This window comes from Tiliqua scincoides, chromosome 5 (assembly GCF_035046505.1).
Source record: "Tiliqua scincoides isolate rTilSci1 chromosome 5, rTilSci1.hap2, whole genome shotgun sequence".
Taxonomy (NCBI): Eukaryota; Metazoa; Chordata; class Lepidosauria; order Squamata; family Scincidae; genus Tiliqua; species Tiliqua scincoides.
The window spans coordinates 61325760-61346394 of record NC_089825.1 but is presented as its reverse complement, the minus strand read 5'-3'; the positions used below and the strand labels follow the sequence as shown (position 1 = coordinate 61346394).

At 43.4% G+C, this 20635-nt stretch overlaps 1 protein-coding gene across 4 annotated transcripts in view; it reads right to left on the bottom strand.

Moving 5' to 3' along the window:
* BLVRA (biliverdin reductase A) overlaps window positions 1–20635 on the bottom strand; it is a 46787-nt gene that overhangs the window by 5379 nt on the left and 20773 nt on the right. For 2 of the 4 annotated variants that reach the window (XM_066631062.1, XM_066631064.1), the window contains exons 2-6: window positions 9220–9346; window positions 6884–7003; window positions 4976–5073; window positions 3612–3719; window positions 2547–2718 (exon numbers count right to left, since the gene is read on the bottom strand). In XM_066631062.1, coding sequence (XP_066487159.1) covers window positions 2547–2718; window positions 3612–3719; window positions 4976–5073; window positions 6884–7003; window positions 9220–9338 — 617 coding nt within the window. In that variant the 5' untranslated portion in view covers window positions 9339–9346. Of the gene's footprint in view, window positions 1–2546; window positions 2719–3611; window positions 3720–4975; window positions 5074–6883; window positions 7004–9219; window positions 9347–12043; window positions 12147–20635 lie in introns of those variants that run through there. The other 2 variants (XM_066631065.1, XM_066631063.1) reach the window with 2 other exon arrangements.

The following is a 20635-nucleotide window of genomic DNA, read 5'->3' as shown; positions in this document are numbered from 1 at the left end:
GGCCCAATCCCAACCAGGAAGGGAAAAACAGCAGAAAATCACACTTCCTACCACCAGCGTTTCCTCTAAGGGGGTTGGCAACCTATGGCCCATGGGGCAGATCTAGCCCACCAGCCAAAATTATCTGGCCCACACAGAGTTTGGCTTGGAACTCAAAGCTTCCCAGTCAGTTTGCCACATATCGGATGGAGACTGGCAGTGCTGCTTGCCTGGGCTTACAGAGTCCCTGTGCTGATGAGCAGCACAGGGACTCCATGAGCCAAGGTGGGCAACACTGCCATTCCCCATCCAGCATGCAGCAAACTGGATGGGAGACTTTGCCTCCCAAGCTGAGCTCCACGCAGCCATTTCCAGGTGCTTGGCTGAACCCTGTTCAGCGATGACATCCCTCTCGGTGCTCTGGAGCTGACCCTGCACAGCTACAGCAGGGCTCCGAGGAGAGAATGCTAACTGCCACCCACTTTCCTATGATGGAGCATAAGATATAGACTACATTAGGCATCACAGCACATCAACCCCAGTACTAAAGCGGTACTTCTCTGGCTGCCAGTATTGGGACTGACTGGCTGCAGAGATGGACATCACACGGATGATAAGCCACTGTCACACAGATGATGGCTGACATCACATGGATGATGCACTGTGGATAACAGACTGTATCAACACTTCCAGTGTTTCCATGGACACTGGGAGTGCTACTGAGAAAGCCGGCTTCAGTGTCGCTTTGCCAAGACAGGTCCTTGTTTTACTGGCATTGGTGCATTGTCTATGTGGTGTTGCTAGGATGGGCTTAGGATATAACATATGTCCTGCCAGCATCTGTATGATGATTGTGGCATCCAAATAAGATTAGGCCACTAGAGAAGCCAGCCAGAGAGGGCTCTGTATACAGTCATTTTTTAGAAGTTGTACACTGCATATTTAATTCTATTTGTGTTCTACCTGTGCTATTCGAAACAAATGGAATCCTTCTGGAAACTATGTTGCTGTTCTTATCCTCAAGGTTAGTCTAAGTGACCTTTTTGGAGAGAGAGACGCCTGGGTATCAGCTCCATGGGAGTTTTACAGTGATGTTAGTGGAGCCAGGACAGGGTGTTAAACCATCATTTTTGGTCCATTATGCATTGCTGCCATTCCTAACAGACTAGCTCTACTATCCAATGATAGTATGCAAGTCACGGCAAAAACAACTGAGATGCAAGGAGATGCATGAAGCTTGGGAAAAGCCTACTAGAGTTTCAAGCAAACAACAGAGAAACAGATATAGAACATCCAAATTCCCACCCATGGGAAAAATTACTTTCTAGTTCCATGACAAAAAATCAGCTTAATCCAGAATTTTATAATTTTAATAGAGAAATCAAGAGAAGAAATTCTGTAATAGCAATAACTAAAATGAAGAAACAGCAAGAACACATCCATGCCAAATTGTTTCTCTCCTGCCAGCAAGGCTCCTAATGTAACATTGGATATCCATCATGGGCATAATCATATGTCACAGAAAAATGGGGAAAGAATTCCTGATGACCATGACAATATGCTGAGATTCCATGGAAGTACAGAAGAATTACAGAATTCAGTACTGGGTTCAGAATTCCGTTTCCTGAAAAGATCTGCTGTAATGCATACTGACGGTCTGTAAGGGCTGCCAAGATATGTTGTGGCAATGACTGCTAAAACTTTGGCACCTAGACATGGGATGAATAAGTGGTGGGAGGTGCAGCTTCTAGCTCCTCACCACGACTAGCAAAACCAGAAGTAAACAACACAAGAAGTGCAGAGTGTGGATACTGAATCCTAAACCCTTTCCCAGACCCAATTCTGTGGTGTCAGTCCATGCAGACTTGCATCAGCAATTTTGCTGGCACAGGTCCAAGAAGACCCTCCTCATGGTGGCTTACCCCAGGTAAGGGAATTAATGTTACCTTACCCAAGGGAGACCTCTGCAACCGGCCCCCCTGCAGGATGCAGCAGTAGCAATTTCATTGCCGCTGCATTGGGGAGCAGAAAATAGGATTGAGCTCTTACACTCGCAGCAGAATCCATTATTTCCTAGTGCTATATTTGGATTGCCTGGGTGCAGAATTTAATTTTTTTTTTAGCACTGAGTACATACAGTACAATTTTGCATACAATCCAATAGGTTATCACTGAACCATTGTTGGAGGAGGGGAAATCAAGAAAGTCCTACCTTCCTGAAAGATATAAAATGAACAGTAGAATGTGGTTGTGATTATTTAACCCCAGCTAATTGGGTAAGAGACACTTTTTCAAGTGGGTGCTCCTTTTTTTAGCAGGGGGAGAGTAACTGGTCCACCTCACCCCAGCAATGTCTGTTCTAGTGGCTGTCTGCTGGTATTCATTTGCATTTTTTTAGATTGTGAGCCCTTTTGGGACAGGGAGCCATTTAATTATTTGATTTTTCTCTGTAAACCACTTTGTGAACTTTTAGTTGAAAAGCAGTATATAAATACTGTTAATAATAATACTAATAATACTAACAACAACAACAACAACAACACGTTCTGTTAGTTAATTTTACCAACCTCTTATCTGCAGTCTGAAAATGTGCAGTCATTCTAGAGTAATTCTTTTCTTTCTGCTCTGTTCTAGAGGCAGAAGTGAGTGTGAGGTCTCCAAACAGATCAACTAGCCAAGTCAAGCGGGCAATCCCACTAAAAGCTGGAAACCCTGATTTCTCTTCATCCAATGGGTGACCTTTAGGAATGACAGAGAGAGGACTTGGAATACAGGGCTGGAAACAAGAAGAATTCCAAAATATAATGGGTCAAAAGAACATGTCTGCATTCTAAAATGGACATAGAAGAATACAGAAGGCCTAGAGTGAGGTGGTAGAATGGGCTGAACCTTTCTGACTGAAGAATGTGTGCAGATATCACCTGCTGAATGCTCTTACAAAAAAAACTCTTTTAAAAAGAAAACCAGCACAGGATTTGCTCCTCAATATACTAGTTAGGGCGGGTTTGGTTTTTGGTTTTTTTAAAAACACATTGAAAAGCACATTTTTAACACATTGAAAAGCATTCTAATGACCATTTCATCTGTTTTTTGAAGTAGTATGATCCATTCAATCACCTTCTTCTGCTCCATATATAGACTCAGAGGTAGACCTAAATACGTTCATAGAACTAGAGCTAATGAACTCTGCTCCAGGGTATTACTGAAATAAAATGCACTGATCTCTATTATATGCTACCGTTTTATGCTAGAATGGTAGAATTTTATTGCTACCGTTATCAGCATTTTAAAAGATTCATTGCACTTGATTGCCTAATGACTCTAGATGGCAGTCACCACTTATTTATTTATTTTATTTATTTATTAGATTTGTATTCCGACTTTCTCCCCGAAGGGCACCCAAGGCGGCTAAGGAAGCTAGAGATTATAAAAGCTAGAGATTTAACAGTAGATAATTTCTTACAAAGAGCTTGAGGAAGCCTCTCTGCATGACAAAACATCTGCATGATCTAGGACTGAAACATATTTATCTAGGACTGAAACATATTTATCCACTCAAGACAGGAACAAATAGATGAATGAATGAAAAATAAAGTATTGACCATGAACCAGATCAGATGTGCATTACTGACCTGTGAAGTGTAATGTTCCCTTCACAAGCTCCTTTCCTGTCACCTCTTTCTTCAGCTGTTTATATTCCTCTGTCAGGAGTTCAATGTGTTCCACATGGAGAATTTTGCCTGCCATTGAGAAAAATGTAGAGTTCAATGAGATTGAACTTGTGCCAAAAAGAGACAAACAAACAAATACAGACAGTTAGGAATGGCAACCAGTTCAAAGGCACATTTGCTTGGTCTTGATGGGTGCTCTTCTGAATGAGCATGAAAGCCATTATATATGTCCAAGAAACTGGTATTCAGGAGCTTCCAATCTAATGCTGAGGCAGTAGCTGTATATACCATTTTTTCTTGATTGAACTTTATCAACATGAGGAGCAAAACTCTCCAAAACAAATCTGGCTGGTGACCCACTATGCCTGACACAACCCATTTACTATGCCCTGTTAAATGCTTGACATTTCCTGTTGTTCCCAGGCAGGCAGCAAAAAAGAAGAGACTTCTCAAGCCTCTGTGGATCACCATGGATCAGTGGTTCCCAAACTGTGCACCACAATGCCCCAGGGCACTGTGGTGCACTCAGAGGAGTGCTGCATGGTCTTTTCTTCCTGGCTCACTTTTTTGTTCTTTGCACCAGGTGAAAAACTGCTACAGTGACACAAGAATATACAACATATGTTAACCAGAGAAAACATGAAAATGATTAAGGTTGCAACTCATGCAACCTCCAAGCCACATGAAGATCTTCTTTCTACTTTTATTTCTAGGAAAGGTGATAAACCAGTGTAGTAATAGTGGTAGAATATGCCAAGACTCTTTCTATGCAAAGAAAGGTGGGAGGGAAGGACAGACAAGTTTGGTTCTTCACACATTGCAAATAACCCCTGTCCTTATAGCCATAAATTCACAGCCACTGTGAAGACTGCAATCATTGTATTAATGCAAATTATGACTGACATAATATTATTCAGTCTGTCCATCACTTGGTAGGTATTGTTTAGATCCAGGAGTGTGACCTTTCTAAAGCTGTCTTTCTAAGGACAAAGGTACTGTATCTTGTATTATACCCAAATTGTATTTGAGAGCTCCAAGTTCCATTATCAAGAAACTGACAGAGGGACAGCTTATGCGACAGTGCTCTTATACCTTTAATGGTCTCATAGAAAACTTTGGCAAGTGTACCTTCTCTCATTACAATGCTGCAGTAGTAGAAGCAATACTTAACTTTCTTTTTCCTGTCCCACTTTCAACATGGGATACAGTTCTCTTGCCATTTTCCTATTGTAGAGCATATCCTTTAAACAAAAAAGCTGCAAAATGGGAATGGTGAACTCCATTGTAAATAAGTAGCTGCAGTTCTGATTTACATACAGTATTACCTTTCTGCTCTGCCAACTCCCAGAGTTCATGTGCTGCCTTTGCAGAGAGTGCCAAAGGGTACTCAACAAGGACATGTTTCCCAGCCTTCAAGAATGACCTGATGGAAAATAGATACATTTTACACTTCTGTGTCCTGCTCATCTTTTGAGAAGCCTCAGAGTGGCTTATATGGGGGTTCTCTAATTATCCTCAGTTACCATACAAAGCTATGATTCTCGGGGATTTTTTGCGTAGCCATTATAGTACACTAAGTTTCCAAACCATTTCCAAATTAGGGAGGGGCCACAGATCAGTAGTAGAACACATGGTTTGCACACAGAAGGTCCCAGGTTCAATCCTTGGCACTTTCAGGAATTGCTGCAAAAGAATTCTGTTTGACACACAGGAGAGCCATGGCTAGCCAGAGAAGATGGCATTGAGTGAAATGAACCAATGGCTACATTTGGTATCAGGCAGCTTCCAACATAATCTACTAAACTAGTAACCAAGTTGGAATTCCCTTTACAGATAGTAGGAAGAACTCACTGGCGCACCTGGGGAGGCAAGCGGGGCAAATGCCCCAGGCGCTGACCCTCCAGGGGTGCCTTGGAGCCTCGCCCCACCCCGCCCCCGCCCAGAGGAGTGCCCAGGAGCGCTGCGGAGAGGTAGCTTGCTGCCTCTCCATCAGTGCCTGGGCGCCGACTGAGTCGCCCTTCCCCTCCCCCTTTATAAGAGGATAGGAGACAGGCACCCTAGAGAGGCACTTACGTTCTAGGGCGCCCATCTCATCTCCTCCTATAAAGGAGGAGGGGAGAGGGGGGCCAGTCCAGTCGGCGCCTAGATGCTGCCTGGGAGGCAGCGTCTAGCTGCCTTTCAGGAGCGCTCCTGGGCACCCTTACTCCACCGCTAAGGGCGTGCCTCAGGGGCGGAGCGGAAGCGGCACGTGCCCCCTCCGAATTTGGAGGGGATGCACGCCGCTTCCCGGCTGGGTCCCCCTGCTCCGCCTCTGAGGGCATCCTCAGAGGGGACACGCACCGCTTCCCGGCCCCCACGGAGCCTTCCGCGCAGCTTACAAGCTGCACGGAGGTCTCCACTGCAGCGGTCTGGGGCAGCTGGGAGGAGCCCCAGACCGCTGCCATGGAGACCCCCGCAGCACGGAAGGCTCCGTGAAGGCCTCGTCTGCCTCCTCCATTCCCCCTTGTTTTCAAAGGGGGAACAGAGGAGGCAGCTGTGCAGAAGTAACTGCGGTAACGATGACGATGGCAGAGAAGGGGGCGAAACGGGGTGTGGGGGGCGGAATTCTGGGGGTTGCCCTGGGCGCCGGGACCCCCAGGAACACCACTGTAGGTACTACAAATAAATTTTTGTTTCATATTTTGCACTCGGCCTCATGCAAAAAAGATGGGCTTTTTAATGCACTGTGAATGGCACACTGCTGCTTTCCCAGGTGAAATACATGGAAGTGGTGATCTTGAAAAGAGATCTCCATGTTTTTGGAAGCTGAGGACAATCTAATGCTCCTGAATCACTGTCAACTGTTGGAGCTGTGATTTTCAACCTGTTTCGTCTCATGGCACACAAACAAGGTGCTAAAATTGTCAAGACGCACCATCGATTTTTGACAAGGCACACTGGTACTGTTGGAAGGGGGTTCGCATCCCCCAATGGCCCTACTAATAAATAACCCTTCCCCAAATTCCTGCTGCATACCTGCAGAAAGTTTGTGGCTCTCCAATGTGCTGTAGCAAAGTGCTTGACAATCATTAGATTAGAGGGATGTTTATTTTGCACGTAGACTCTTCTGACCCAAATATAGATTAAGTGACAATTCTTTCCTAAACATTCCTATCAACAAGATGTTGTCTGAAATGATGGTGCATGCACATTTCAACATCATTCTGGTGCTGGGGGGAAAGGAAAAGTAATACCTGACCGTCTCCTCATGATTTCGATTATCTGTACTGATGATGGCAGCATGGGTATCCTTGTTGTCCTGAGCTTCTTGTAGGCTAATTTGCTTGACCTGATGAACTTCTCCTAAAGGTCTCCTATTGTCAATAGAAACAATAATGCAATACAAATGCACAAGAAAAGTAATGAGAACAGATGGCTCATACAACAGTAACCAGAAGGGAACTATGGAGGTCTAGTGATCAAAACTAGGAGATCCTAGTTGAAGTTTGGGCTCAGACATGGATTTCCTTTGTGGTCTTGTACAAGTCAGTGAGCTACCATATATACCTGTCAGTGAGCTATCATGCAGGAACATGTTTCCCCATACGAGGAACTTAAGGGAGACATAATAGAGGCATACAAAATTATGCATGGTGTGGAGAAGGGATAGAAATATGTTTTTCTTCCACTCTCATGACACTGGAAGCCAGCACCAGACTGACTCACAGGAAATTCAAGACAGGCAAAAAGGTAGTACTGCTTCATACAACACAAAGCTTACGGAATTCATTGCCAGAAGATGTGGTTATCACCACTGGCCTTGATGGTTTTAAAAGGGAATTAGACAAATTCCATGGAAGAGAGTCTCTCAGTCACTACTAGTCATGATGGCTACATGTCTCCTCCAGAGGCATTATGCCTCTGGAGGGTAGTTGCTGGAAAGCAAAAGCAGAAGGGGGCTATTTGCCTATCTGCCCCACCTGGAGGCTTCCTAGAGGTATCTTGTTGGCTACTGGGGGAAACTATTCTAGACTACATGCGCTTTTGGACTTGTCTAGCAAGTCCCTTCTTGTGTATCTTTTTTTTTCCTTTTTCACCACCCTAACAGCCAGCTCTGAACTGAACAGTTATTGTTATATTGTGTGTGATGATGTGGGAGCACACGCTCTGGGGAGCAGGAAAGGAGACTGGATTCTTTTGCTTCCTTGGAACCAACTTGTATAATGTGAGAAAGGGATGGATTTTTTTTGTTCAGCTTCATCAGATGCACCGCCAGGGGTTAATCAAGCGAGGCACTGGTTGAGGCCCACATGGGCTTACCTGTGATTCTAGTACCAGTGACTATCTGTGGCAGTGCCTGAAATCTCATCAGGGGATTGGAATGGAACACTGTGAGAAGCCCAGTGCAAGGCTGAGTCCTAGGGCCTTTGGTAACCTGGTGCTGACACTGCACACAACCCTGATTCCGACCCCACTTTGAGGAAAGTATAAGCTGTTAGGGGCCAAAGCCAGTCAATTCCATTCATTTTTATTTTTTTCCCCCAACCAGGGTGCACGTTTTCCTCCCCTACAAAATTCTTCCCCCATCCCCACAAGCCTCCTGCTGCAAGCTGTAACCATGAGCAGAAGCATTACACTACAGTTGAGGTTCTCAAACTGAATTCTGATCCAATTTTTGGTGACTTCTTTGTAGTACCAACACAGAACCCACTTCATTGGCTGCGTTGCACCATGAGTAGTGCCCCAGAATACCTAGCGGCTTGCACTCTGGGGAGCTACCCAGAAGACGCAAAGTATTCTGGAGTGCAACATTACCGCTGCAGCTGATGAAATAGATTGGGGTGTCCAAGCTTTTTGGCAGGAGGGCCACATCATCTCTCTGACACTGTCAGGGGCCAGGAAAAAAAAAGAATTACTTTACATTTCAAATCTGAATAAATTTACATAAATGAATATATTAGAGATGGAACTTATAAGATGAATGAAGGTCTTGCAATAGCTCAAGGCCTATAAAAGGCCTTGCACAAAGCAAGGCCAGCCTTTCCTTTGCTGACACTGCTGCATCACAGATGTGAAACAGCAAGCAGTAGAGAAAGCCCTCGCTCCACAGCTCATGCGAGAGGTTGAACAGTTGACTGAGAGCTGAGAGCAGTTGCATCAGGCCAGCACAGGCTCCAGCAAGTCTCCAGAGGGCCAGAGGGTCACTGGAGACTGGGGGCTCCCTGAGGGCTGGATTGGGAGTCCTCGAGGGCCGCAAGTGGCCCCAGGGCCAGGGTTTGGGCACCCCTGTAATAGATCATGATGGCAAAAAGTTTGAGAACCACTGCCCTACAGCATTTTGTTTTGAGCCCCCTACAACTTTTTACAAAATTTTCCTAAATACCGCCAATAGGACTGCAACTCCCTCTTAGTTCCCCTCACCAATGGTTTTATTCATTCAACAACCAACAGACTGCGTTTCCAAAATGGAATATGAATGTTTAAACCAGTCAATCAGGAAAGAGTTGCAGTGCTCTATGCTTTGGGAGCCAGGCTCACCAAGACAGAAACCCTTATCTTGCTACAAGATGCTTGTTAATAGATACCTCACCTAGACACGAAGCCCAATAGTTTAAGATGCTCTGCAGGACTGGAAGGCAAAGGATTCAGCAAGTCTCTGATCCGTACTGAGCCAGCAATTCCAATTCCAATCACCACAGTCCCAAACATTGCAATACCTGCATGAAAGCAAGGGGGGAAAAACATGTAAAAAAACCAGGTACATCTGATATGAGTTTTTCTTCCCCATTACCCTCACATTTTCATAGAATTGCAGCTAGTACAGGGAGCCCCCCCATATCTGCAGATCCACATATCCACGGATCAGATCTGCAGCCCCTCCTCCTGCGCTTCCCCAGGCCTCTTGATGTCTAATGGCATTAAAAGAATCACTTCTGGTTTCATGGAGAACCCAGAAGTGATGTTTTTCCCCACTGTTGGGCTCAGTCTGAGCCTGGCAGAGGCCATGGATGTCCGTGGGCTGAGATGACCCTACTGAGCTCAGAGGACTCTACTGGAGGTGAGGAGACCAGAGCTTCCCTCAGCTCTGGAGGGTGGGGGGGGGAGGTGTTCACACATATCTGTGGCTTCATTTAACTGTGTGGGATTCCGGAACCGAACTCCCAGGGATACGGGGGCACGCCTGTATTTGCAGCTAGCTACCCTGGAGCCCTGTTTCAAGTCTGATTCTCAACCCTAACAAGTAATTACATTAAGTAATTACATTAAGACTTTTTTCTATATTGTAGAATTGCTCCCTAGAAATCTGCAAAAAGGAGAATAAAATCTACAAAACAAGAAATAGTATTGCAAGACAAAATAAATTTATTAAAATTTAAAAATTCAACATGCATACATTTTAAGCTGGAGACAAACCTAAGCATTTGAACCTAAGACAAACAGAATCAAGTTGAATTACAGAACATGTATTTATTCATAATTGTGGTCTGTGTCCTATGCGTAATCATGCACGTCTATTCAGAAGTAAGTTCCACTGCGTTCAGCTAGGGTTTTCTCCCAAGAAAGCACACATAGGATTGCAGCTTAAAATATGCAAATATCAAATTTTAAAAATGCATTATTAGCATTTTTACAGTGCAATCCTATGCATGTCTACTTAAACGTTAGCCCCATTGAGCTGAATAGGTCTTACATAGGTGGTGTGCTTAGGTTTGCAGCCTTATACATATTGCTTCATAAGAAACATAAAACTGTTCTAATACAGAACAAAAATATGCTACTTTCAGTGTCACATCAGTTTCAAATATCCTTTGGATTGAACAGAGTAGTATCTTTCCAAAATCGAAAAACATAGCATTTTAATTAAAACATATAGCCATCACATTTTAAATTATAATAATTCATAAAAGCTTGCCAGCCTTTCTGAAAAGTTTCTAACTCCCTTTCAATGTCAAAATCCTATCTTGTTTTCTTCTAAACAACAGGCTGTATTTTCCTCTCTCTTTAAGTTACAAATACAGTGTGCTCTTTCAAACCAATGCCAATCATAGACATACGAGTGCTTAGATATGATCTACAAGTGACTTCTCTTTTATTAAAATCCTCAGGTCTCCTGTAGAATGATACGTTTCCCAATTCAGGAAGAAATGGGAGTTCTACACTAGCAACTCATTTTGCTTGATGGACCTCTCAGTTACTTCCTTCACAAAAACTGGGAAGGACGCTTCAATAATCTGTAAGATAGCAGGCATAATCCAGCATTTTATGCCTTACCAGTTTCAAAGGGAAAATTAAAATGGGCTTAAATCTTTCCTATTGAAATTGGTGGGACTGAAAAGTGCTTAACTTGCAGTACAACCCCATCTATGTCTACTCAGAAGTAAGTCCCATTGTGTCCAATGGGGCTTAATTTGGGGACTGTACAGGACTACAGCCTTAGCAAGACTGTATTCAAAATAGATTTTCATTTCAAAACTGCTAAATAACAAAGCACGAGTCCCTTGCTTCTATCCCATCCCATTATTGAACAATCATAGGCAGCCCCATTCATCTATTAGAAGAAAAATCCACAATCCAAAGTACAGCAATGCCTTTGTTAGGACCAAACAAAAATTGACTTTCTGGAATTGGGGGGGGACGGGACACACACACACCATTTTTTTCTTACTTCCCTTTGTTTTAAGCAACCTTTTGTATGCGCTGAAACCATCTCACACTCTTCAGAGGTTCATTATTGTTGCTATTATTAAAAAAATATTTATATGCAGCTTTTCAATAAAAAGTTCAAAGCCATTTACATTGCTAATAAATGTCTGAGCTCCACTTTGGATGTCAGAAACTGCAGGCTGTTGGGAAACCAACATGTCCTCACTGTTTTGAATTATGTAAGATTCAAAAACCAATCTTAGGACCAACCAAAAACGACAGATACCCTACTTTCCTACCATATTAATAACTTCTACAGGGTTACTTCTCCTTTGTACTTTAGAAAGCCTTCCTTTCCCATAATAACTTACTTGTATTATTAGCAGCGCAGGATAAAAGACAACTTCTTCTGCATTTGCTTAGTAACCTTCTCCAGCAGATGCATCAGAGTTCACCTGCACTCTTTATTTTTTCAGTTTATCTAAGAACTTACATTTTTGGTATTGTGCCGCCAGGAGATAAAGAGACTTTTACCTCACCACATTTGCTGACATATGTTGAAAATTTGTGGTAAAACAATCAGCTGGATGCAATGGGTGATAAATTAACAGTCAATGACTGCATGTATTTGACCTCTCTCACATTCCATCCATTCCTCCAGTAAGAAGCAAAAAGCTGGGAGAGGGGAGGCATCTCAAGTTGGGCTGGAGCGGGGAGAAGGTCCAAGAGGAGACGAAGGAAGAAAGCTAGGAATGGATCTTATTACATACCTGGGAAGGAGAAGGGGAAAGAAAATCTTCACTTGGTTCTGTCTCAAAAGGACACAAAAGGCAAGATCCTTACCTACAGAAGCGCTTCAGGGTGGATGAGTCACTGCTCTGCAAAAAACATGATATTTTTTCTCCACTGTTGCGTATTCCAGAGATAAGACATGTGTGGGCTTGCAACTGCTTGAGATAATCTAACTGCTTCGTTATCTCTCAGAAACAGCAAATGGGTGTCATATAGGAGCTATGAAGGACAGTTCTTGGGGGTTATACTAAAACTAGACTTTTTTGAAACAAAACTCACCTTTTTTCCAAGGGAGGAGGGACTATCTAATTCGATTTATTGAAATAGCAATGTATTTTTTTAAACTCTCTCTTGTTTATTAATGAAATATGTGAACATTGATCCTTCAGTGAACTGCTGGAGTCTTGCAGTTAAAATGAAAATGGGGGGGAGGGGATTTCATGGACCTTTCTTTAACTAAGGGTACAATCCTAACCAACTTTCCAGCGCTAACATAGCCGTGCCATTGTAGTGTGCACTGCATCCTGCAGTGGGAGGCAGTCAAGGGGTGCCTCCTCAAGGGAAGGGCATGTTTGTTACCTTACCTCGGGCCTGCATTGCAGCTAGGTCAGTGCTGGAAGATTGGTTAGGATTGCGCCCTAAATGTCTCTCTCATGCTAATTAAAAATAGTTTTCTAAATAAGGTACTGCTAACTGGAAAAAACTGCACAAGAAGTTCCAGTTGGCAAATACAAACACTGTGAATCTTTTAAAGAGGTCTTATGATCCAAGAATTATACTACTGATTTAAAAGAGCTTCCTGTATCCTAAATAATATGGCTTTAGATGCAGCTTAAAATAGCATACACAGGCTTGACACTTGTTCCAATAAGAACAAGGAGAATATTTATTTGATTTCTATACCACTTTTCCTATTCCCATTGTATCTCTATAGAAACCAGATCAAAACCACAGACATTCCCCAACCTGCGGAGTCTGTCTAATGCTCTGAAGATAAGAGGCTGTGCATTTCCCACCTTCCCAGGTGGTGACAAATTCCAAGGATATTGCTACTTGGGTTCCCATTTCCTTTGGAGAAGATAGTAATGAGAATTTAGGGAGTTTTTGTAAATGAAGCAAGCAGCATGTGCACTCCTACCAGGGCAGTGGTTCTGCTACCTCAGAGCTCGCCTCCCATCACATATCTTACACCAGCCCCTCCTGCCAGTTGGGATGGGTGGGTGCCACCCCTTCTAAGCTCTGACGGTTAATATTCAAAAGAGATCCACAGTCATGTCCCAGCCACTAGCTCCAACTGAGAAAGCCTCAACCATCACATCTTGGAATATTAGCAAGCAAACTCCTTTACAAAAGTATCACTGACCTATGGCTTGAACCATCGTCTCAGCACAGTTTAAAGGATCTGGATCACAACCCAGCTAGAAGAGTAGACACCAGGGATTACAGTAGTGTTTGTATCAGGTTGCTGAGGTCTTAGGGCCAAGCCATGTGCTGGAACCCCCATGGTACCTTCTGAAGGTACACAGGGCATTTCCTTTGCCACCAGTACAGAGTATTCAGGCGTTGGCCTGGCCAGGTGGATCTGATGATGTATGTGGACCAACAGCCTGGTCAACCCCCAACTAGAGATGTACGTAAGATTTCCAGAAATTTTGAAGCTCGGAAAAAAACCCGTTTTTTTCCCATTTTTTCCCCCCGGAAAAAAATGGAAATTTTCAGAAAAATTGAAAAAAATGCTACATTAGCACTTTTTTCCTTTTTCAAATTGAAAATCATTCTGTTACTTTTGGAACATAAAATATGACTATGGACAATTTGACTTGGCATAAAATTATCACAACTAGCATATTAAAAATATAGTGTATCCAAACACAGACCAACACACATTTTGCTTCCTTAAATGTTACACCAATTCCTGGGTATATTTGGGGTGCCGATTCCAAAAATGGCATTGGTTTTGCCCTATCACGTCTAGTTTTGGAGACACGGCATAGCCTCTTTAGTGAATGGTTCAAGCAGCTTCCTCATGAGGAAGCCTACACCATGGCTTCCTCATGAGGAAGCTGCTTGAACCATTCACTAATGAGGTTATACTATATCTCCAAAACCAGGTGTGATAGGGCAAAACGGATGCCATTTTTGGAATTGGCACCCCAAATTCATATCAAACCACCATAAAGTTTGGGAAAAACTTTTCTGACCCTCAGTTTTGTAGGCCTGTGTTATTACAACAGAATTTACTTTTTAAAGAATATTTATTTGTAATTGTAACAAATGGAGCAACAATCTCCTGAACTGTTTACTAGTTTATGTGGAATATACAAAAAACCTCCACAAAACAATTTTAAAAAATCCAGAAGTAACAATTATTCATATTTCCTCTGCATAGTATTAAATAAAAATAATAAACCATTCTCATAAAAATAATTGAAGAGGAGGAAAAAGTATAGAAGGGAGTGGGACTAAGTTTCAATGAAAGGGCATTAAATTTAATCAGAGTTATTTTCTGAGGTGTAATTATCAGTATCAGAGCCCAATCCTGGGCTTGCTGCCATGGTTTCGTGCTGCTAGGCTAGCGCTGGACTAGTGTGGGGCAGCACCCAGCCTCCGCTGCTTGACAGTCTCATGGACAGTTGCATGCTGGGGGGAGAGAGCAGGGAGGTAGGTCCATGGAGCTCTGCTCCACTGGATCTTGTCCGTTCATGGAGGGCTCAGTGCCCTACACAAACGGCTTTACCTTACTGCCGACCTTTTGGTCGGCGGTAAAGTGAGTAGCCCCATTGCGCGGTTGCTTCCCTTACCCGGGAGAAGGGGACAAAAGTCCCATTCTCCCGAGGTGCCAGCTGCGGTAGTCCGAGGCACGCAGGATCCGGCAGCAGCCGTTCTCGGTCTCAGTCTGGGTGGCCCAGACAGCTCAGGATTGTGCTGCCAGTCTCTGCTTCTGCAGCTACTCTGTTGTGTCTGTCATTATCACAATTATGGACTTCTAAAAACTGAAGGTTTGCCCAGATTGAAACAAGTTTCTCTACCCTTTCACATATGAGTTTATTTCTTGATTTAATGCGAGAGTTTCCAAACATAGACCAGATTCTTTCACATGCTGCAGAAAATGGAGGAATCTGAAGAAGGCGAAAAGCAAGAGGAGTCAGATGATGTGTTGTGCAAAGACCTTGCCACCATGTTGCAGGAGGAATATGTCTGGCAGAATCCCTGATGGCATTCCTGGACCAAATCCCTGAAGATGTTCTATATTCTGCACCATTTGAAAGTACCTTCCCAATATCAAGTCCTAAATGTGACTTGCTTGTCCTCAGTGCACAGAAACCAGAATAGTCTGATACCATATATATTTTTTAGAAATGATTTGGAAAATATTTGAACACCTTGTCTTAAAATATTTTTTCCATCATGTTAAAATAAAACATTTCATATTCAATTTTTTTTTCTTTTTTCAATTTTTCCAATTTTTCAGAAAAAAAAAACAAAAAAGGCTTCATGAAAAAACCAGGAAAAAAACGTATTTTTCTGGTTTTTTTCCCAGGCCTGCACATCTCTACCCTGGACACCACATCTGGATGATCCAATTGTGTATTCTGCAGGTGGGGTACTATATTGTTCTCCATACTGCTGTCCAGGGGTGGTAGTGCATGTTGCTGCACAAGCCAGACTCTACAATAAAGTTGGTGCAGTGAGAGCTTCACTGTTATGGAGCAATTTTGCTCTGGCATAGCAACAAAAACAAATAGATACACACTGCATTTACTGTATACAGTACTGTAATATATACATATAACAGATGCAATATTTGTTGCATTCAAAATCAGAGAGATGTACAAAGTATTAAAGGCTGTATGTCTTACAACCTGAAAGCTTCCTTCTTTTCCTGTCAAGTTTTTACAATACATACATTTATTAGAATGCGAGAAGACTGACAACTTTACAGGCTAGACCAGCCCAAAGACCACCAGTTAGCCAGCCTTGGAAAACCCAATTCTGAAATAAAGGCCCAAATCCTAACCAACTTTCTAGCACTGGCATAGTGGTGCCAATGGGACATGTACTGCATCCTGCAGTTGGGTGTCACTCACGGAGGCCTCCTCAAAGTAAGGGAATGTTTGTTTCCTTACCTCGGAACTGCATTGCCCTTATGTCGGTGCTGGAAAGTGGGTTAGGATTGCATCCAAAGAGTGAAAGTCTGTGAACTAGACTCAATGTGATGTGGGAAACCCATGAACAGTTGATGCATCTTGTGAATTGTTGTAAATTTGAAAGCTACAACATGTCTCTCTCATTCGGATTGGGACCAGGCACTGCAGGAGAGGACAGTTAGCAGTTTGGGGGTGGGCTGGAGTTTCAGTTGAAAAAACTGTGCAGGGAAACACAGTTGTTGCCCTGTGGAGAAATCCATACACATGACACGTGAGTAATGTATATGATACTACCTTTGTTCATGTTTTGTATTTCTTTTGGGAAAAGATTTTCAAAAACATATTAAATTGTGTTTAAAAATGTTTGTATCTTCTTGACACATACAGCCCCTCTGGTTCAAAATGTGTTGGGTTTCTGCAGTTTATTTCTGCAGTTCTTTTGACCTATTCTTGTACACCTAAGTTATTAGTCCATAGTTTATTTTGCTTTATTTACTGTTCCTCCTGTCCTAATATCCCTGTTCTGTTCATTTGTATCACACTGATGGCCTGGATATGCAAAGGTCAATTCTCACTTTCAATTTACAAGCTTCCCAGCATGCAGGGGTGGCTCTAATTGGGTTGTGAAGTCAGATGGTTGCTAGGCACCCAAGCTGACATAAGGGCAGCACTCTGAGGATGGTGGGCCATTTTTACTTGCACAGAGCCCTCAAGAAGGTCAGATCCCAAGCAAAACCATTTTTGTTTCGCATCCCTTGACTCTTTCAGGAAGTATGCCTACCTCCCTGAAAGAGGGAGGTACCTTGGCTCAGGGAGGACGCCTACCTTGGCCACAAATCCTGAAGCCAGCACTGTCTATTCGGTTTCCTGAAAGAGGCGCATTGCAAGCAACCAGGAAAATGGCTATTTAAAAAGAGACTTGTTAAATCAGATGAGGGCAATGAGGAAAGATTCTGGGCTCCTAATACCCTTTCTTGAATCAACAGAGAAGCCAGGATTTTGAGAATCCAACTATTGTATTGTATTGGCAACCTTCAGTCTCGAAAGACTATGGTATCGCGCTCTGAAAGGTGGTTCTGGCACAGCGTCTAGTGTGGCTGAAAAGGCCAATCCGGGAGTGACAATCCCTTCCACACCGGGAGCAAGTGCAGTCTGTCCCTGGTCTGTCTCCCTGGCTATGGGCCTTCCTTCTTTGCCTCTTAGCCTCAGACTGTTGGCAAAGTGTCTCTTCAAACTGGGAAAGGCCATGCTGCACAGCCTGCCTCCAAGCGGGCCGCTCAGAGGCCAGGGTTTCCCACTTGTTGAGGTCCATCCCTAAGGCCTTCAGATCCCTCTTGCAGATGTCCTTGTATCGCAGCTGTGGTCTACCTGTAGGGCGCTTTCCTTGCACGAGTTCTCCATAGAGGAGATCCTTTGGGATCCGGCCATCATCCATTCTCACGACATGACCAAGCCAACGCAGGCGTCTCTGTTTCAGCAGTGAATACATGCTAGGGATTCCAGCACGTTCCAGGACTGTGTTGTTTGGAACTTTGTCCTGCCAGGTGATGCCGAGGATGCGTCGGAGGATGCGTCGGAGAATCCAACTGAAGATGGACATTAGCTATGTCCTAGATCAGCCACTAGAGGGACCCCGTGGCATCTCAAATGCTTATTTAGAGATACTGGACAATAGTTCTTTTCCCTATGAACTATCACAATGAAACTGATTCCAACACTATTGCTGACCTTCCACACCAGAACAAAACAATAAAACTAGTGAAATTCTCCAAGTAAAAGCCTACAAGGTCTATTAGACAACTGGATTGGAGAATGCATATTTATCAAAATTGCTTCTCTATTTGGTAGCTGGGAAGAAAGGAGAGTAATCCTCCATGCTAGTCTTTATCTTTCACAGGACATTTTGGAGGCAGGATATTGTATGTAACAGAACACTCTTCTGACACAGAAATGATATCCCTCTAGTATGTAGGGGGGGGGAAACATGTTCTGAAAATGCATTTGCACATTAAGGAAGGACATTGCTAAAGCAGTCCCTATTTCATTCTTACTTTTAAGCTTGCAATTCCAATACTTTGGGAGTAAGCCCCACTGAAGTCAATGGGATTTATTTTTGAGTTAGCATGCAAAGGATCAGGCTGCATGTCTCTCTCTCTCATCCTTTCCTTCCCTTGGACACCCCCACCCCAAATCCCAGGTGTACCTGGTCCAGCTCCTCTGCTGCTGTAAAACTCTCTCAGTGCAACCCAGGATAGGCCATCCATGAGGCCAATTGCTGCGGTTGCCCCAGGCAGCAATTTTGTGAGCAGCACCCATCTTTGTCTGCCTTCTTGATTCCACTGCTTCTCCTTCCACTCCCTGGATTGTAAAAAGAAGGTGGGGACAGAGAGGAAGAGGAAATGTGGAAGGAAGGAGGGTGCAGAGCTAGGAAGAGTGGGAGGAGCAGAGGCTGGCATGTCATGGGGGTAGGGTGAGACAGCATTTGGCAAGCTGCTTCAAGTGTCAGGATGACTTGTGCTGGCCCTGGTGCTGCCTAGTAACTAGGAACTGAATCCATGTCCACTCACTCCTAATTCCATGCTTCTCCCAAGCTTCTGTCTTACATCAATTTTTTCTCTCAAGTCCATGATTCCTTGCCCTCTTCCTTCGGCCAGAATGCACCTGGACTCCCTGACCGCTATCTCTTCCACGTTAGCCTATCAATTCAGTTTGCCAGATATCTGCTTCTCTGCCTTACCATCCTCACTCATGCCTCTACCCTTCTCTTTCCACCAAAACACAGAGATATTTCAAGATCTGTGATAACCCTCCCTCCCTCCCTCCAGCTGACCTTTAATTTCTTTCACATAAGCTGCACTTATGCTGCATTAACAAACATTCTGTTGCCAACATTGTTGCCCTGAGCAGTTTTTAAGTTTGTTAATCTTCTGTGGCGTCACATCAGTTTAGCAATACATACAAGATATTGCCACAATCAGGCCATGACGACAGCACAAGTGTCTCTATGCAGAAGACAAATGTCAAACAAATCATCAGCCTTTAGCTGTATATTATGAGTGGTGATCTTTGCAGTTGGGGTTTAATCAACAAGAGCCAGCCCAAGACTTTCAAGCACATTCAACTCAACTTCAACAACCTTTATTGGCATATTAGGAGTTTACAAGAATAAATATAACATAATAAAATAAATACAGCTTACAAAAAGATGTTAACTCCTGACTTTATCCTTAGAAACTGCTGCTAAAAATTCCACCAGAACCAGCATTCTGAATCCCTGCCCCCCCCAAAATCTGGTGATGTGTCAGCCTGTGTTCCTTCCACTTCCTTCACATTTCCTCTTCCATTTCACCCCCTCTTCCTTTTCCAGTCTTCCTCCTTTTTTCCAGGAGAAAAAAGAGCTGTGGAGGAAATGGATGGATGGAGGCAAGTGTCTCACACTGTTCTGCTGCCTGAGGCAACTGCTTCAGTTGGCTTCATTTATGAGCCAGTCCTGAATGAAACTAACAAAACAGCACAAAACACAAAACGTACATTAAAAACAGACTCATAACAACAGCATCACAAGGGCACATCTACGTATTATAATTTTCACAGGGCAAGTGTGTGACTGCATGTCTTCTCAAAAGGAAACAAGTCCTAGGAACTATGCATACAAATATATCCTGCATATATAGAAATGTCACAGAATTGGCAAACTGAAGAATGTTGGCAATGCAGCACACAAATGTTCCTTTAATCCTTCCTATTTACATCCCTTAAACAATGTGCATTTCTGATCACTGTTTCCCAGAGCGGATAACACAATTATTGTGATTTAATTTGTGCCATCTGTTCATTCCGTGCTCCCCCCCCCCTTGCTCCGGTCCAAAAGTGACAGACACCAGTGTACTCTGTGACAGATCGTTTTGTAACAAATGTCTGGTATGGCTTCCCTTTATTCTCTTCCATTGCATGAATTACGATCCCAAAGCTGGTTACTTAACAAACAGCTGCAAATTATATATTCACTCCCTGTGTGCGCAAACAGTCATGTTGACAATGCTAGACTGGCTCCAGAGGGCAGTGAAGTCAGACATGTGCTTGAGCCCCCAAACTGGCAAAGGGTTCGCCACCTGGACAAGCACCACCACTCTCACTTTACACTGAGCATCCAAGAAGGTCAGAGAAAACCTGAGAATTGCCTCTTCCCAATTTAAGGGGGGCCCACTGATTGTAGCTTTTCTACAAAATCCTGGACCCAGCACTGCACCAGTGCAGCATTAGAACAGGCATGTAAAGGTATATTATCCCTTATCCAAACATCCAAAATCTGGTCTATTCCAAAATCCAGACATTTTTGTCTAAGCATTTTTTTTTAAACTTTCTGTAATGTGAAGATCTTGTGCTCATTCCCACATACAGTGCAGGTACAGTCTGTTAAGT